The 18,375-nt window shown below is 41.6% G+C and overlaps 1 protein-coding gene across 1 annotated transcript in view; it reads left to right on the top strand.

Moving 5' to 3' along the window:
• AOPEP (aminopeptidase O (putative)) overlaps positions 1 to 18,375 on the top strand; it is a 296,713-nt gene that overhangs the window by 176,295 nt on the left and 102,043 nt on the right. Inside the window, exon 10 of the mRNA XM_087822613.1 lies at positions 10,325 to 10,368. Within this exon, the coding sequence (XP_087678739.1) occupies positions 10,325 to 10,368 (44 nt within the window). The remainder of the gene's footprint in view (positions 1 to 10,324; positions 10,369 to 18,375) is intronic.

Here is an 18,375-nt window from a genome sequence, read left to right as displayed (position 1 = left end):
GACCTTCCAGAAAGACTGAGTCCTAGCAGGCCTACCTAATACATTGAAACAAGCCCAGACAGGCAGCAAAAATGGGAAGACAAAAAAGCCCCAAATGAGAGAACAAGAGAAGTCTCCAGAAAAAGAGCTAAATGAAATGGAGGTAAGCAATCTATCAGATATAGAATGCAGAATACTGATTGTAAGAATGTTCAACAGCATTAAAAAAAGATGGAAACTATGAAAAATGGCCAGTCAGAAATGAAGAATGACATAACAGAAGTCAAGACTATATTGGAAGGAACAAACAGCAGATTTGACGAAGCTGAGGATCGGATCAGCAAAGTAGAAGACAGGGTAGAAAAAAAATCACTCAATCAGAGACCCAAAAAGAAAAAACAATTAAGAAAAGGAGGACCGTCTAAGGGAGTTGTGGGACAACATGAAATCTAACAGTATTCACATCATAGGAGTGTCAGAGGAGGTCAAAAGTAAGCAAGGGTTAGAGAACCTGTTTGAAGAAATAATGGCAATAAACTTCCCTAACCTGGTGAAGGAAAAAGTCACACAATTTCAGGAGGCACAGAGAGCCCGAAGCAAGAAGAATCCAAAGAGGCCCACACCCAGACACATCATAATTAAATTGCCAAAAATTCAAGACAAAGAGAATCTTAAAGGCAGCAGGAGAAAAACAATCTGTTACCTACAAAGGAGCTCCCATAAGGGTGTCAGCTGACTTCTCATCAGAAACTCTACAGGCCAGAAGGGAATGGCATGAAGTATTCAAGGTAATGCAAAATAAGGATCTGAAACCAAGACTACTGTATCCAGCAAGGCTCTCATTCAAAGTAGATGGTGAAATAAAGAGCTTCCCAGACCAAAAAAAAAAGGAGGAAGGTTGGGGGGGGGGGGGGGTAAAGGGATATTTCACCACCAAACCAGCATTGCAGGAAATGTTAAAGGGACTGCTGTAATTAGAAGTAGAAATAGAAGCATTCCAAGAAATGTTAAAGGGACTGCTGTAAGAAGAAGAAATAGAGAGAGAAACATAGTCATAAAGGATTTAAATGGCAATAAATAAGAATTTATCAATAATAATCTTAAGGATGTTAAGGGAGAGATCAATAGCAATATAGTCATAGTGGTAGACTTTAACACCCTTCTGACTTCATTGGATAGATCTTCCAGACAAAAAGTCAACACAGAAACAGTAACTCAATGGCACACTAGATCAGATGGATTTAACTGATATTTACAGAACATTTCATCCCAAAGCTGCAAAATATACATTCCTCTCCAGTGCACAGGGGCATTCTCAAAGACAGACCACATGTTAGGACACAAAACCAGTGTCTACAAGTTTAAGAAGATTGAAATCATATCAAGCATCTCAGATCACAATGGCATGACATTAGAAATAAACTACAGTAAAAACACCCCAAAACATTCAAACACATGGAGGCTAAGTGATATGTTATTAAACCATGAATGGGTTACCAATAAGATTAAATCAAAAAACTTCCTGGAAACAAATGAAAATGAACACACAACAACCTAAAATCTGAGACACAGCAAAAGCAGTCCTGAGAGGGAAATTCATAGCACTGCAGGCCTACCTTAAAAAGCAAGAAAAATATTTACTAAACTATCTAACCCTACAACTTAAAGAATTAGAAAGCTCTCCTTTGAAGCCATCCAAACCAGGGCTTTTGTTTTCTGGGAGTTTTTTTTAATTACTGCTTTGATTTCATCAGTTGTTATTGGCCTATTCAGGTTTTCTGATTCTTCTTGATTCAGTTTTACATGATCTCACTCATATGTGGACTCTAGTGGACAAAGTAGACTGAGGGACAAAATAGATCCAGAGACACAGAAGCATGGAACAGACTGATGGATCTCAGTGGGAAGACGGGGGTGGGGGAGTGGGTGAGATTAACCAAAGAACTTATATGCATATATGCATAACCCATGGACATAGGCAGTAATGTGGTGAAGGCCTGTGGGTGGGGTGGATGCAGGGTGGAGGGGATCAGTGGGGAAAAAGGGGGGAGATATCTGTAATACTTTGAACAATAAAGATAAATTAAAAAAAAAAATCATATATGCATAGCCCATGGACACAGACAATAATGTGGTGAAGGCCTGGTGGGAGCAGGGGTTGAGTGCATGGGAGCAAAGCAGGGGGAAATGTTGAACATCAGTAACAGTGTCAACAATAAATAGAAACCCCATGTCTTTTCGTTGTCACTCTCCATTTGCACCCCCCTCAGCCCATGGCAACCACTAACCTGCTTTCTGTCTCTAGGGATTTGTCTATTCTGGACATTCCATGCAAATGGAGTCATAAAATACTATGTGGCCTTTGTGACTGGCTTCTTTCATTCCGTGTAATGTTTCAAGTTCATGTTGTATCATGTATCAGTACTTTATTCTTCTTTTTATTTCAATTTTTACTTTTTAAATTATGGTAAAATATACATAAAATTACCATCTGAACCATTTTTAAGTATATAGTTTGGTGCATTAAGCACATTCATATTGTTGTGACACCATGTGTCCAGGATGTTTTAATCTTCCCAAACTGAAGTTTGTATTCATTAAATAGTTACTCCCCATTCTTCCTCCCCACAGTCCCTGGCAGCCCCCATTGTACTTTCTGTCTCTGAGTTTGACTGCTCTAGGGACCTCCTTTGAGTCGCATTATACATTACTTGTCCCGTTGTATCTGGCATATTTCACTTAGCATAATGTCTTCAAGGTTCATCCATCTTGAAGCATATGTCAGAATTCTTTTCATTTTTAAGACTCAGTATTCCACTGTATATAAAGACCACATATTGTTTATCCATTCATCTGTTGATGGATTCTTGGGTTATTTACACCTTTTGGCTCCTGTGAATAATGCTGCTTTGAACAAATCCCTTTTCTAGTCCCTGCTTCTTTTTTTTTTTTTTTTTTTTTAGTATATACCCAGAAATGGAATTGCTACCTTATATGGAAATTCAATTTTTTGAGACATTGCCTTACTGTTTTCCACGTTGGTTACACTATTTTACATTCTTACCAGAAATGCACGAGGGTTCCAGTTTCTCCACATCCTCGCCAACACTTGCTGCTTTCTGTTTGGTTTTTGTTTAGTTTTTGTAATAGTTATCCTAATGAGTGTGAAGTGGTTTCTCGTTGTTTTAAATTGCATTTGTCTGATAGTTAATGATGCTGAACATTTTTTCCTGTGTTTACTGAAATTTGTATATCTTCTTTGGAGAAATGTTTATTTAGATCCTTTGATTACTTTTTTATATTGGTCATCTTTCATTATTCAGTTGAAAGATTACTTTATATAATCTAGATTGAAGTCGCTTTCAGATTATGATTTGCAAATATTTTCTTCATTGCCTAATTGAAGATTACGAAGATTTAATCCTGTTTTCTTCTAAGAATTTTATAGTTTTCTCTCTTATGTTTAGGTATCTTAATCATTTTTGAGTTAATTTTTGTATATGGTGTGAGGTAGATTGTCCAACTTCATTCTTTTGTGCATGAACCTCCAGTTGTCTCATGACCATTTGTTGCAAAGACTATTCTTTCCCTCCCTGAATTGTCTTTGCACCCTTATTGAAAATCACTTGACCATAGATGTTAGAGTTTATTTCTGGACTCTCAGTTTTTTTCCATTTATCTGTGTTTCTGTCTTTAAGTCAGTATCATAGTAAGTTTGGAAATGATCGCTTTTTCAACCAACACATAATCATTTTTTAAAAATTCAAGCAACACAGAAAAGTGCAAAGAAGAACGTAAAATATCATTCAAATCCCCACCACCCATAAATACCTAAAATTAATATTAGGTGAATGTCATTCCAAAAATTGCACTGTGTACTTCTCTCTTTCTTTTTATATGTTGTATATGATATGTGTACCAATATCTATGTCTCTATGTATATATAGTATATATAGCTACACATATGTGTACACACATGTATAGATACAAAAATATATTTAGAAATAATTTTATAAAAATAGGATTATATTATATGTGCTTTTTAATGAAATGTTTTAAATTTTATTTTACTTAAATTTAACAAATGAAAAAGAAAAGAAAGTGAATATAAAGGACTTTCCTGAGCCACATATAAATGTAAGAGAGATTGTTTCCTAAAAGATTCTTTTATGGTTAAAAAACACGATTACAAACAATCTTTAGAGGTTGAAATTGTTATTTTTTTCTTTAGCTATATATTTCATTTTAGAAAGCATCAATTTATTCACTTTTGTAAAAGATTAGGAAATCAGTAATTATGTAGTTTTACTGCTTTTACCCCCAATTCTAAATATTTCTTAATTAATATCTTTGCATAGTTAAGGGTCACATTAATTATAGTATGTGCTGTAACTGAATTTTCACAGTTGTATAGTCTTTAGCTTTGTGTTTAAAGGATTTCTGTATTCGCCTTCAGTCATTTTACCATATTTCTATATTCATGAATGCTTTATTTTGATTCAACTTTTTGTTGGCTGAATTTTGATATCAAATTGATGTTCAACTTGCAGACTCACTGGTTTTGTGATGTCTGAGTTCTTATGTGCTTGAGACTGTTTGTTTGCTGTCTTTATATTTGAATTACAAACTGCCTGGGTATAATATTCTTCGGTTGCTTTTTCATTTCATGAGAACTATGTGGATATTGCTCAACTGCCTTCTGACATTAAATACTGCTCTTAAAACTTTTGAAGTTAGCTTTTATACCACTCAGATGACAGAAAATTCTTTACCTTTGACATTTAATCACAAATAAAAATATATAATTAGAAAATGGCTTGGTGTGCCTGGGTCTGTATCAGTTTTTTTTTCTTTTCTTGGAAAACAGTGTGTATTTTTAGATATAGCTTGTATTTTTCCTTCTTTCACTGAAATTGTCTTAATTGTATCTTTGAACACATTCTCTCTTTATTTTCTTGCAGATGACCAGTTACCCTTATATCACCTTTGTCTTCCAGGCTAGTTATTTTCTAAATTGCTTTTGTCTTTTTGTTCTTCATGGCATGTGTTTATGTCAGGCAGCATTATTATTTTTATTATTAATGCTATTATAACATTATTATTAATGTTTTTTTCTTTAATGTTTGTTCTTTTCCTTGCTGTTTCTATTTTATTAGTGCTCCTACACTGGCATTATTTTGGTCCCTAATTTATCTCCTTTGCTTTGAAATCTCTCTTTTCATCGCATTTTGTTGTTTTGTGATACTGTCTTTGAGATTTCATTTTACTGAATTTGTTATTATGATCTTTTGTTAATTTATTTTGCAGTGTAATGCATTCAGGAAGAATTTTCTTCTGTTCCTTGAATTATGTTTTCTTCGAGACTGGATTCTTTAAGTTATGCTTTTTATTTCTGTCTCTATTTTTATTTCTGCCCTACTTTTCTTCTTGCTGATTCTCAGTGTCAGTAGCACTGTTTTGACCTTTTATTTATTCTCATATGTATTGGAATATTATCCTTGATTTACCTCCCAACTCTTCTTAGACATGTTTTTCTTCCCCTTCTAAGCTACAGTTTAAGCTTGAATATTATGCATGGAGGGGGCAAAGGGGAAGAGCTCCATGGAGCTGCATACAGCTTTTGTTGCAAGAATTTGGCTTCTGTAACTCTTGAAATTTTGTTAAATGTCCCTAGCCAAGATCCTCTTTACCTAATTTGGGTACAGCTTTTTCTGACTGCGGCTGCTCCCTCAGTATTGTCCCACTAACTCAGCTTGGAGCTCTAGAACCTGTGCAGTTCATCAGTGTCATCCTTAGGTGTTTATTTCCCCGGTATTACTCATTTTCCCCACCAAACATTTCCAGTCCCTCCCAGTAAAAAAAAAGAGGAAAGATAAAAATATTCCTGTTTCTTCCCAAATGTGTGAGTGTATGTGAGAACTTGCCGGGCCTGGACAATTCGCCCATCGCACTGCTGCTAAGCCTGAGGTTGGAGGTGGTGCAGGAAGGTTGGGAGCTGTGTTGGAATCGTGCGTTTCTTTTCTTAGTTGTCTCCTTGAAGTTTGTGCCACAGGAATGTACATCTTTCCTGGTTCGAAGGTTGCTGGTGAAGTTTTTGCTGATTTTTAAAATGAATTATATTCTTGTTTACTTGTTAACTAATTTTATTTATGATATTAATAATATTGATGAGGAAGGCGATGATCCAGTGTCTTTACTCAGAAGCCCCTCCATTTCTTTTTTCCCCAAATTGCTTCATAATTCTTTCTGTTCTGAATGCTCCACCTGTCCAGCATTTCAGTATCATCTTTCCAGCCCCAATTAAAACTGCTTTCTTGAGCTTGACCATGCCTTCTTCCTGCCCATTTCATTTCTCCTCAGTTCTTACCCTGGCGACACTGCCCTTGCTTCAACATTTTGTTTGCTTTGCCTCTCCTACCTCCCTTCCCCATCACCTTGGTAATTATTCATAAAACATCTTACAGAAATTGCTAATCCTGTGTAATTATCAAGTCAATGCCAATTTACCCAGTAGAATCTACATGCGCCTGCTTTTTTGTTTGTTTGTTTTTTGGGGTAATCCTCACCAGAAGATATTTTTTCCGTTGCTTTTCAGAGAGAGTGGGAGGGAGGAAGGGAGGGACAGAGAGAGAAACATCGATGTGAAGAAGACACATCGACTGGTTGCCTCCTGAACGTGCCCCAACCAGGGGTGAGGAGCTAACCTGCAACCCAGGTATGTGCCCTTGACCAGAGCGAACCCTCCACCCTGCGACCCTTTGGTGCGTAGACTGACACTGTAACCACTGAGCCACACAGGCCACGATGCACCTCCTTTTATTGAATACTTTCACCAGGACTAAAAAGTAATTTCCAATTAGCCATGTGCCAAAATCAGTGTAGTTTTCTCTTTAATCATAATGCTTAATTTAGTGTTAGATGTTAATAAAAATAAGCTGTCTGGGACTGACCTGGCTAGCATATAGATTATTAGAGCAGAAAATGAAAACAAAAATTGCCAAAGAATGTACTTTTTGCCTAGGCTAAGAGCTTGTAACAATTGCCAGGAGCCTAGATAAAATTTCGTCCTAGCCCGTTGTAAAGCAGCAGGGTTTCTGTTGCTTAGGTTTTTCAGGCATACCATAGAGGTGCATTTGTTGCTAACTGAGTGTGTCCATGGCCCTAGATGAATGTCAGTGTCCTAGTTCCTCTGTGATCCTAGAATCTGCCTTGAAGGAGAGCCCTCCTTGTCCAATTAAGATTTGTATTACTTATAAAAGTACCAACATGCAGAAGGGAAGAGTGAAGACAATGAAGAGTTGAAAAGAGGTGACGAGGGAAGGAGTAATCATAAGAGACACCTTGGAAATACTTCTGTGAGGAGTCCACTGCAGAGGTATATGCCAGCTTACAAAAAATAAGAAAAACACACATAGGAAAACTAGCATTTTGTGGTTAAAGATTAGGTCTGTGAAAGGTGTAAGAAGGGCCAGTTGGGCTGTTTCCACTGTGGGTGGTACAGTGACTGCCTGGATGAGACCATGTGTCTTTTTGGATTAGGTGGCTCCCAGGACAGAAGGGAAACACCTCGCACTGTAGGCAGCCATTCACATAGCCTGTGGGAATACGGGCACCGTGCCTTAGAGATGGTCAGGCTATCGGGGGTATAGGACCCCTAGACCCTCATCCCCAGCCTCGGTCAGCAGCCCCCAGTGGACTGCTGTGCGCCCTTCAGCCTCAGCTCTGAGGCAGGAAGATGCTAGTGGCCACCTGCTCAGAGGTGGGACAGGTACCTTTCTTAAAAAGTGAAACAGGAGCCCTAGCTGGTTTGGCTCAGTGGTTAGAGTGTCACCCATGGACTGAAGGGCCCCGGGTTTGATTCCAGCCAAGGGCGCTTACCTCCTTACCTCGGTTGCAGGCTTGATCCCTGGCCCTGGTTGGGACGCTTGCAGGAGGCAACCAATTGATGTGTCTCTCTCACATCGATGTTTCTCTTTCTCTCTCTCCCTCCCATTCTCTCTGAAAAGCAATGGGAAAAATAGCCTCGAGAGGATGAAAAAAAAAAGAAACAGGGTTTCTTGGGGGCCTCCTGTACTTTTCCTGTATTCGCTAAAAATTCTGGAACATTGTGCTCTGCAGTCCTATAAAGAAAGATCCAATTATAACTGGAAAATGCAAAGGGCAGAATTAAGGTTAACTCTGCATTTCCTGCTCCTCATGCAATTAAATTCTCCCCCTTGCCATTAAATTAATGTAATTCCTCCCCCCACATACACACATAATTGAGCATAACTTACTGCACAAATATGGGATAAGTTGATATGGGCTCTAAGGAGATAATGAAGTGAAATTAGTAAGAAATTATACTTACAGTACTTAGGTTTTCAGGAAGCAAGAATACTGCCATTCAGCCAGTGAAATTTCTGCCAAGTAATCTATTAATCAGTTGTGATAAATTAATTTCCAAATCAACATTTTAATAAAATAATTATTAAAAAATAATGACTTCAGGAACCTCAAGCAGAAATAATTCTTCACATTCTAAATATTGCTCTTGTTTCCTTTGGCATTTTTCTGCATGTGCTGTGTCCACTGCAGGTGCGAGGAAGGACTTCAGATGTGAGGCATTATTCTATTTGGGGTTGTCCCCTTCCATTTTGACTGCATGATCCATGCTTTTAATACTAGTTGGTATTCTTTGTGTCGTTTATTTTGGGCAAAGCAGCAATAGACAAGTAAAGTCTTAGAAGGAGAACAGAGGTTGCAAGAAATAAATTTTTCATTACTGCCCTTAATAGGGAGAATTTGCCTCTGGAAGAAATGGACCTACGCCCCCATAAACTCACAGAAGGGCATGGCTGCTTCGCCAGTGTAGTGATGGCTGTGCCTAGCGCAATGATAGAAAAAGAACACCTTGTCATACAAATTGTTTGCAGATTTCCACTCCTCTCTGATTCCATCTGTTTGTAATCCGAGGGCCTGCGCCGCTGCTTCCATCTCGCGCTCTGAGTTAAGTGGCTCTCATCAGGGCCCAGCCCAGCGCCGGGATCCGCAGGCTGGGCAGGGGCGGGGGCTTCCATCTGTAGGGACCTGCCTTTGGCAGAGCCGTGGTGGGTCATCCGAGCTTGTACACATGCTCCCTCTTGCAAGGACCTGCTTTAAAAGAGTTTCAGTTTATTAAAAGAATAACTTCAAGTGCAGACCCCCCAAAAGCTAAAGGTTGTTCCTGTTTGTTTCATGTTCTGTATTTTTCTAAAATGTTTCTTATCACATCTTCAGATGACAGAGGGTTAACACAAATTTAGCAAATAAAAATACACAATGCCCAGTTAAATTTGAATTTCAGATAAACAACAAATACTTTTTAGTGTAAGTATGCCCCCAATTTAACTGGGTGTCCTATATTTTATCTGACAAATGTAGTTGAGGCCAAGTCAAGGTTCCAGAATTAGATGGACTGAAATGACTGGTCACAATATTCAAGGTGCCAATTAAATATAAATGTGATTTTGAACATTCATATGTGAATTTTTTTAGGCCTTTTGGTATTGTGGGTATGTTTTAAAAGAATCCTTTTAGAGCCATTTGCTGACACATGATGAAATTATGTAATGTTTGGGAGTCACTTCTAAATAATACAGGAGGCAGATAAATGGATGGGGCAGATTGGCTGTGGGTTAATTATACTCTTTCGTCTACTTTTGAATGTGTTTGAAATTTTCCATAGTAAAGGAAACAATGGGTGTATGTAAGTCATGTCTTTAAGTTTAAAAAATTTATTATTGAAGTATCTTAAATGTCAAAGAATGGAGGATTCGCACAGGGGCCCTGGGAGAGGCTGCAGATGGAGGCAGGGAACCAGGAACCATGCTGGCGTTGCGACGTATTTGTTCCTCCACTGGGATATTACTCGTCTTTAGCTTGGTCTTCATCTTTCCATAGAGCAGTGCAAGAAAGTTGCAAGTCAGTCCCTAGCCTCCCAGTTGAGGCGGCTCGGCATGTAGCAGGACACCCAGGCAAGGCTCAGGAAGAGGAGAGCCTGGTTGGGGAGCGAGGGACAGTGCTCCGTGGCGCCCCCAGCCTTTTGAAAAGAGTTGAAACGTGGAATGAAATAAGCCGTGGATATAGGTCAAATTAACATTACATTTTTCAACTTGTTTGTGGCTTTTACAAAACAAATCTCTTTACCTGATTGGACTGAAGCCCTCGTAATGAATAAACCGGGTATATAGTCTAATAATTCAGCGTGGGCCCAGCTTCGCCAGCAGGTGAGCCTCGGGAGCTGGGAGCGCTGGGACTGGGGAGCGGCTGCTGGCAGTGGTTCATCGATGGACACCTTTAACGGTTTGCTTTTTTCTGATTCCAGGATTTCCTTCAAATGCTGTTGGAGAACATCCCAGAAGAAAAAAGGTGAGGACCAGTTTAGGAATTAAGAGCCTAGTTTGCCTGCCATTGTTTGGCTTATTAAACTGAGAAAGTCCAATCTTCCTCTCTTAATAGAGGCAGGGACTTGGCCCAGCCAGCAGGAGCCCTGGGAGGGTCAACCAAACTTAGAAATGGGCCCACGTGGATATTGGGGGCTAGCGGGCACGGCGGGGAGCCCCGGCGTCAGGAGCCCCCCAAGTGGTATATGAGGCAAGCCAAGGGCACCGTTTAGCCTCAGCTGCTGTGGAAAGAGAGGGAGAGAGGAAAGTTCTACAAGTTCAGGTGGCAGTAGTTAGCGTGGCTTAGTGTAAAGAAACACTGTTCAGCTGACGGCGACAATGTCGCGCAGTAACGAGAGCCTGGGATTTGAAGTCAGGCTTTTCAAGGCTCTGACCCCAGCTCCGCCCCTTCCCATCTATCACATTCGGAGCAGGTCACTTCGTCCCTCCAGATTCCTGTTTTCTGCCCTTCTCATTTCCAGTCTTAATTTAGGTGCTAAAAGTGAACACCCTGAAACATTTTTAATAGCAAAATTGATATTCACAGTAAAGGGGGCATTTTGAGAAATTAAACATTTCTTTCAAGAAGAGCCAACATTACTCTCCTTTCTGACCCACAATTTTAGCCATGTTTTTGTGGTTGGAATAGATTTCCAAGTGTGGAAATGAATTCCTTCACACAGACATTGACTTAGATCAATGCCAAGCCAGACACCTCCCTGTCAGTGGGCCTGTCTTACAGGTCACCTGATTTGGGGGTCTTAAGGGTAAGGTGTCATGACGTATGCTACCAGGAGATGACATGACATTCAGGGAGGATCCAGGGACCATTCTACCTCCAACTCTTGCTTCAACAGTTAGAAATATTATTGTATTATTGTTAGGCTTTTTTTTTTAATCAGATGGGAACAAATGCACATAAAGCAAATTAGTGCATCACACAGAATTAACATAGCCGCATTAATTGTTAAATTCCTTAATTTACCTTTTTCTGTGCATGTCTTTGATGCTGAAGGGAAGTCTTATCCAGGGAGATTGCATGGGCTTGTAGTCACTGCCCAAGATAACTAATTAGCTTTTTTAGGAGTTGCTGGAAGGAATTGTGGCTTGTTTTGGAAGGTCTGAAATGTTTTACATTTACTGTCTTTTCTTTTTAAACAGAAATATGGGTTTTCTTCATGCAAAAATCACATCCGATGAGGTGATTATTCCTAGGGTCAAGAACAATAGTTCACCTGCAAGATTTTTCCCCCTTTTCTTTTATACCTGTCCTGGAATAACTTTTCAGGTCCTCTGATAGAATGTGTGCTTTCCTTAGGATCTAATGCAGGAAAAAGAAGAAAACACTAACAGAAATGGTATATTACCTCCTGTTAGCAAAGTCTGTTTCTGAGAAATGACTATGCATTCTTCCAGAATTTCTTAGGGCACAAATATAGTGATTTTCATGGAAGCAACCAAGTGCATTGTTAGTTTAGGAAGTCTTTCTTTCTGCCCACTTCCTAATAAGGCTGGGGAGTTCATCTGGATGGCCCTGAGCCTCTTGTTCTGGGGACCTGGGTTTTATCACTATGAATATTTATTGAGGTGACTCACTGTGAGCCCACACGGAGGCTTTGTTGTGATTGAGGAAGTCACGAGCAGCATCTCTGTTTAATGGTGGCCAATGGCACCAACTTCTTCCCCTTTGAGGGGATACGGTGCCCAGTTAGGATGATGGTTGGGCCAACAGGTTTAAAGCTGCTTTTAAAAATCCTCCTTCGCCTGGCGGGGCGTGGCTCAGGGGTTGAGCATCGACCTAGGATCCAGGCGATCAGGGTTCGATTCCCGGTCAGGGCACATGCCCGGGTTGCGGGCTCCATCAATGACTCTCTCATCATTGATGTTTCTATCTCTCTCTCCCCCTCTCCTTCCCTCTCTCTGAAATCAATAAAGATATATTTTTAAAAATAATAATAATTAAAAAAATAAAAAAATAAAAATCCTCTTTAAAGCTAAAGCAGTCCCATTCCTACAGTGGACCTATTTCAGCAAGTGTACAGAAAACGCTTTGAAACTCAAACACCTCTCCGGCTAACTAATCTGAGAATCTGAGCTGGCTGTTGAAACAGACTGGTTATCCTTTTACCTGTGCAGCATATTGTTCCAATTTTACCTAGTTCTCCAAAGGCCCCACACCTGTCCCCGGAGCCCCTAATCTTTGGCCCCGTAGCAAAACGATCCCCAGGCACATCTGTTAGGCATGTGAGCCGTTCTGAACAGGGCAAGGCTTCTCGGATCAGTCCCACCGGTCGGGGCTCGGGTGGCACCCTCTGTCGCACTGCTCTGGCACTGCTCTCCTGCTTCCATGAGTTTAACATTCTCTGTTGAGCACCTTCCACACCGGGCTTTAGGCTGGACACTAGGCAGCAGAAAGGAGTAAATGCCATGCCCAGCCCCCAGGGAGCCCCGAGTGCACTGCTGAAGACCGTTAGGGCTCAGCGCAGGAAGGGCTCTCAGGAGCTTCAGTCCTGAGCGCACAGAGAAAGGTCTCCCCAGCCCTGGCCTCCAGCCGCCAGGCGAAGGGCGTGCCACCAGCGCCTTGGAGAGGCGCTCAGGCCTGAGGGCAGCGTGGGAGGCAGGCGGGGGCGGAGAACCGGAAGCCGGGAGACCAGGGAGAAGCCAGCCCAACAGTTCACTCAGGAGATGGAGAGCTGGACGAGGGCAGGGGTGGTGGCGGTGGGGCTGCAGAGAAGGGGCAATCTGAGAGATTCCGGGGATAGGACGCGGGTGATGGGTTGTGAACGTTGAGTGGAGTCCAGCATGAACCTGGCCTTTCCTTCTGGGCCACTCAGTCACTCTGATGTTGTGCTGGAAATACGGCCCCCCCCATTTTGTCCGGGGAGTCGGTGTGGTGCAGAGGGAGTTGGAGAGAGAGTGTTTGAAAGTAGCAGCGAGATGAGCAGTTGTGTTTTGGACAATGCCAGTGAGACGTTTCTGTTTAAATGCTGATGTTTAAGAGACTAAGGGAAGAAAAAGCTGGGAGTGCTTAGGAGGCTGTCTGGACGAATCCTGGGCCCTGGCCTGCCACGGCGAAAGAGCACCCGGGGGAGTACCTTACCCAGTGTGCCCCCCGCCCCGTATTCCAGGTGTATCAACAGCGACCAGCTCTCTCTTTGCTCGTGAGTTATTGTGTCTGTGTGTGCATGTTCGTGTGTTGGTTTTAGTTCAGCACCTTTCCTCTCCGCAGAGCTAGGGCGTCCTTGTTTTATAAATGTTAAGTCAGCAACTTGCATTCTGTACCTGAACACAAAGGACTTGTTTTGATCAAGAGAACAAATAAGTGTGTAAAGCTGAGGTGTACACTAGTTTCATTCCAGAACAAGAGCATCTTCCGTTTCAGACCAAGCACTGGAGTTCCCAAAGTGCCTGCGCCTGGGACCCGCCATCCCGAGGGTCCTTCCCTCTGTCCTTTTGTTCATGTGGAAGTTGCTGGGCCGTGTGCTCTCCTTCAGAGACATGGGTAGAATATGACCTTTAGAATCCCAAGAGGCTGAAGACAGGAATAAAGAGTTACAGAGACATTTCTCCTGATCAACAAGAAGCTGATAGGCACAGGTGGCAGATGTGGCTGATACTCCACCCTCAGAAATCAACTGGATGAGCAATGCAGCATGTGTGATGCCATTTTCCCCGCAAGCCAGGGTCTGTTTCTGTGTACATAACATCACAAAGAGAAGAGTAATCGCTCACTTTGTGGCATCTAACCAGCATCAAGCCTGGGCATCTAGCATATTCCCTCCCCTGCTGCAGTAACCAAGTGTGACCACGTATATAGCTCGCAGGGACTGGAGACGGACCTCTGAAATGCAGAGTCACCTTCCAGGATGTAGGAATCCTGCAAGGGGAGCTCTCCAGCCAGGGGGTGGACACATCTGCTGCTCCGGAGGCCCAGAGGCTTCAGTCAGGAGGTGGAAGTGCCGGTCGCGGGCCAAGATCTGGAGGGCACGCAGCTGAGGCAGTCTGTGTACTTTTAGCTCTCTGTAGAAAATCAATTTCCATAGCGATCAGACATGCAGAAGAGTAATTTCCTGTAAGTCCCGGGTCCCAGCAAAGTGGAAATGCTTCTGCTTGTCTGTGGTGATGATTCCAGCCACATGATCTTGGGGGAAACAGTCCCTATGGGCTTGGACTCTGAGTGTCCTGATTTGAAAAGTCAACCTTCAGTTTTACCACTGCTGTATATCCACACCCACACCTGAAAATTCACCCGTACTCTCATGTCAATAGTTGGGATCAAAAAGCAAAAACTAGCAGCTGGAGTTAATGCTTTCATCTTCTCTGAGTTTAAGACCTTGGTCCAAATCAGCAATCCACAGACAGGCATGGGCGGGGTGTGAAGTCTGCACTGGTGCCCGGAGTCCAGAAGCCTGTCTTGTTTTCATCCCTTTGTCTGGGTTGACGTTGGCCACTCTTCTTATGCTGCAGTTGCTCCATCTGCTAAAAAGCCGCACAACAATTGACACCTACTTCACAAGGATAATATGAGGAATGAAATAATAATGGTTATAAGATGCTTCGAACTTTCCAGAGGAAAGTGATCTGAAAACACAGGTCCTCTTCCCTCATGGGGGAGTGTCTTTTGCTCCTGGATGCAGCTGAATGATGAACTCTCCTGCCCTCACACTTTTGTCCCTCTCAAGGGTATCCCACCTCTTCGGAACTCTAATCCAAGGGTAGCAAACAGGGCAACTGCGGCAAGGGCCAGGCCACCTTCAGCCAGAGAGATGTGAGCAAGACAGAGGGGTCAGCGTTGTTTGGAGCAGGCTTGTCTGCGCTATAAATTCACAAAGGGGCACATTATGATACCTGACAATAATATTGGTCTTGCACAGACACTGTAAAGTTTAAATGAGTTGTTTTTTTTTTTATAGTGTATGGTAGGTACATAGTAGGTGCTTATTAAAGCAATAGCTACTCCTTTTTAAAAAATATTTTTATTTTTAAATTACAGTTGACGTACAATATTATATTAGTTTCAGGTGTACAACCCAGTGATTAGACATTTATGTAACTTATGAAGTGATCACAGTGGTAAATCTAGTACCCATCTGACACCATTTATATTACAATATTATTATGTATATTCCCTATGCTGTACTTGATATCCCTGTGACTGTTCTGTAACTACCAATTTGTATTTAACCCCTTCACCTTTTTCACCCATCTTCTCAACCCTCCTCTCATCTGACAACTGACAAAATGTTCTCTGTATCTATGAATCTATTTCTGTTCTGCTTGTTTATTTCAATTTTTAGATTCCACATGTAAGTGAAGTCATCTGGCATTTGTCTTTCTCTGTCTGACTTATTTCACTCAGCACAATACCCCCTAGGTTCATCTATGTTGTTGCAGATGGCAGGATTTCTTTTTTTTAAGACTGAATCATATTTCATTGTATCTTTGCACCACTTCTTTATCCAATCATATATTGATAGACACTTAGGTTGCTTCCATATCTTGGCTGTTGTAAATAATGCTGCAATGAACATATGGAAGTAGATATCTTTTCAATTTAGTATTTTGGTTCTTTGGATAAATTCCCAGAAGTAGAATTGCTGGGTCCTTATTTGTCTCTTGTTATAGCCTTTGTTTTAAAGTCAATTTTGTCTCGTATAAATATTGTTACCCCAGTGTTTTTTTGTGTGTTTCCATTTTCATGAAATATGTTTTCCCATCACTTTCAGTCTGTGTGTGCCTTTTAATCTGAAGTGAATCTCTTGTAGGCAGCATATGTAAGGGCTTTGTTTTGTTATCCATTCAGCCACCGCATGTCTTTTGATTGGAGTATTTAATCCATTTGCAGTTAAAGTAATTGTTGATAATTATGTATTTATTGCCTTTTTATTATTCATATTTTTTAAAATCTTTTTTCTTCTCCCTCTTAAAGAAGACCCTTTCTTGTAGTACTGATTTGGTGGTGATGAACTCCTTTAGCGTTTTCTTTTCTGGGAAGCTCTATATCTGTACTTCAGTTCTAAATAATAGCTTTGCTGGGTAGAGTAATCTTGGTTGTAGGTCCTTGCTTTTCATCACTTTGAATATTGCATGTCAATCCCTTCTGGCCTGCAAAGTTTCTGTTGAGAAATCAGCTGACAGTCTTATGGGAGCTCCTTTGTAGGTAACTAATTGCTTTTCTCTTGCTGCTTTTAAGATTCTTTCTGTCTTTACCCTTTGCTAATTTTTTGGATTCTTTTTTCTTTTTGCTATTCTGATTAGGTGTTTTTTGCTTTCTTATCTTTCAAATTACTGATTTGATCCTCTGGCTTCATCTACTTTACTATTGATTCCCTGTAAAATATTCTTCATTTTAGTTAGCGTGTTCTTTTCTGACTGGTTCTTTTTTATGTTTCTATCTCTATTTTTATGTTTCCTATCTCTTTGTTGAAGTTCTCGGTAAGTTCATCTATTCTTCCCCTAAGTTCATTGAGCCTCCTTATAACCAGTGTTTTGAACTCTGCATCTGGTAGATTGCTTGTCTCCATTTTGTTTAGTTATTTTTCTGGAATTTTGTTCTATTCTTTTATTTGGGACATGTTTCTTTCCTCATTTTGGCTGCCTCCCTATGTTTCTTCCTATGTATTAGATAGAGCTGCTACATCTCCAGGTCTTGGTAGAGTGGCTTTATGTAGAAGGTGTCCTGTAGGGCCCAGTGGCTTCTCCATACAAATGGCCTGTCTTGGGTCATGATGCTGATCTGAAGATGGCTGCTACTTTTGCTGGGCTTGGAGGTGCCTGGGAGAGGCCAAGTTGTCAACCAAGGCTGGCTGCTGCTATTTCTGGGCCTGGGGCTACTTAGCAACAGGTATGGGGTAGGCAGAGGCCAGATGCTGCTTGTTGAAAGATCTTAGGAAAGTCAGCATCATGAGCCAAGACAGGCCATTTGTATGGAAAAGCCACTGGAAAGTGTTTGGGTGAGCCTGCAAGTTCGGTGGGGCAGGGTTTCAGGGAATCTCCAGGGTAGGGCAAACAGTGATAGTCAGGTGGATGGATACTCAGATATGGTGCCTGTCTGCCGGCTCTGTGAGGGGAGGGCTCAGCAAAGGAACAGTGGCGTCTGCCAGCTCTTATTTCTGGGAGAAAGCTGCCCCTGCAGCTTTCACCTTGATGCCAAACAACTCAGTTACTCCTCGTATATCCCTAGTGCCCCAGTGCTGGAGCTCAGAGTAAGTCCATCAGTAAGCCCATGCATGGACCCTTTAAGAGGAATATCTGGCACTCCAGCAGCCTCCATCTCACTCAGCCACACCTCTGCCAGTTTTTACAGTCAGAAGTTATGGGGATTTCTCCTCCCAGCACTAGACCCCTGGGCTGGAGGCCTGGTGTGAAGCTGGGAACCCTGGCTCCTCAGGGGGATCGTGGCAACCAAGATACCCTTCTCAGTTTTAATCACCACACGTGGGTGTGGGACCAGCCCATTCTGCATCTCCACCTGTGCTACTAATCTTGATGTAGCATCTGTATATCCTTAGTTATAGGATTACGTTCAGCTAGATTCAGGCAGTTCTGAATGATGATTGTTCTGTTGTTTAGTTGTAATTTTGATGTTGTGGGAGGTCCTGAGTACCACATTTACCTATGCCACCGTCTTGACCAGATCAATAGCTATTCCTTTTATACCTTTTGTTGGCAGTGGACAGAGGAATTTGTTTTGTTTTTAGTGCTACTGTATAATAACATCTATGTGTGCAGATACTAACATGGCAAAGCAAAATTTGCCTTAATATTTTCCCATGAAATAATCCCTAGTTGGCTGGCCAGTTGTCCAGGTTGTAGACTGTAGCATGGATTGTACCTGGACATATTCACACTATGTAAAGTCATCCTGCAGAGAGTGATGGGGCCCATTGCCTGACGCCATCTTTCACCCCTCCAGCAGGACTCGGTCACCCCCAGCGTCCCACCTGCATGTAGGCCTCCTCCTATCACCTCTCATTTGAACACACTCACAGCT

The sequence above is a fragment of the Miniopterus natalensis genome, chromosome 12 (genome assembly GCF_054644295.1).
Source record: "Miniopterus natalensis isolate mMinNat1 chromosome 12, mMinNat1.hap1, whole genome shotgun sequence".
NCBI lineage: Eukaryota > Metazoa > Chordata > Mammalia > Chiroptera > Miniopteridae > Miniopterus > Miniopterus natalensis.
Note: the sequence above shows the minus strand (reverse complement) of the source record. Positions and strands in the feature narration are given on the sequence as shown.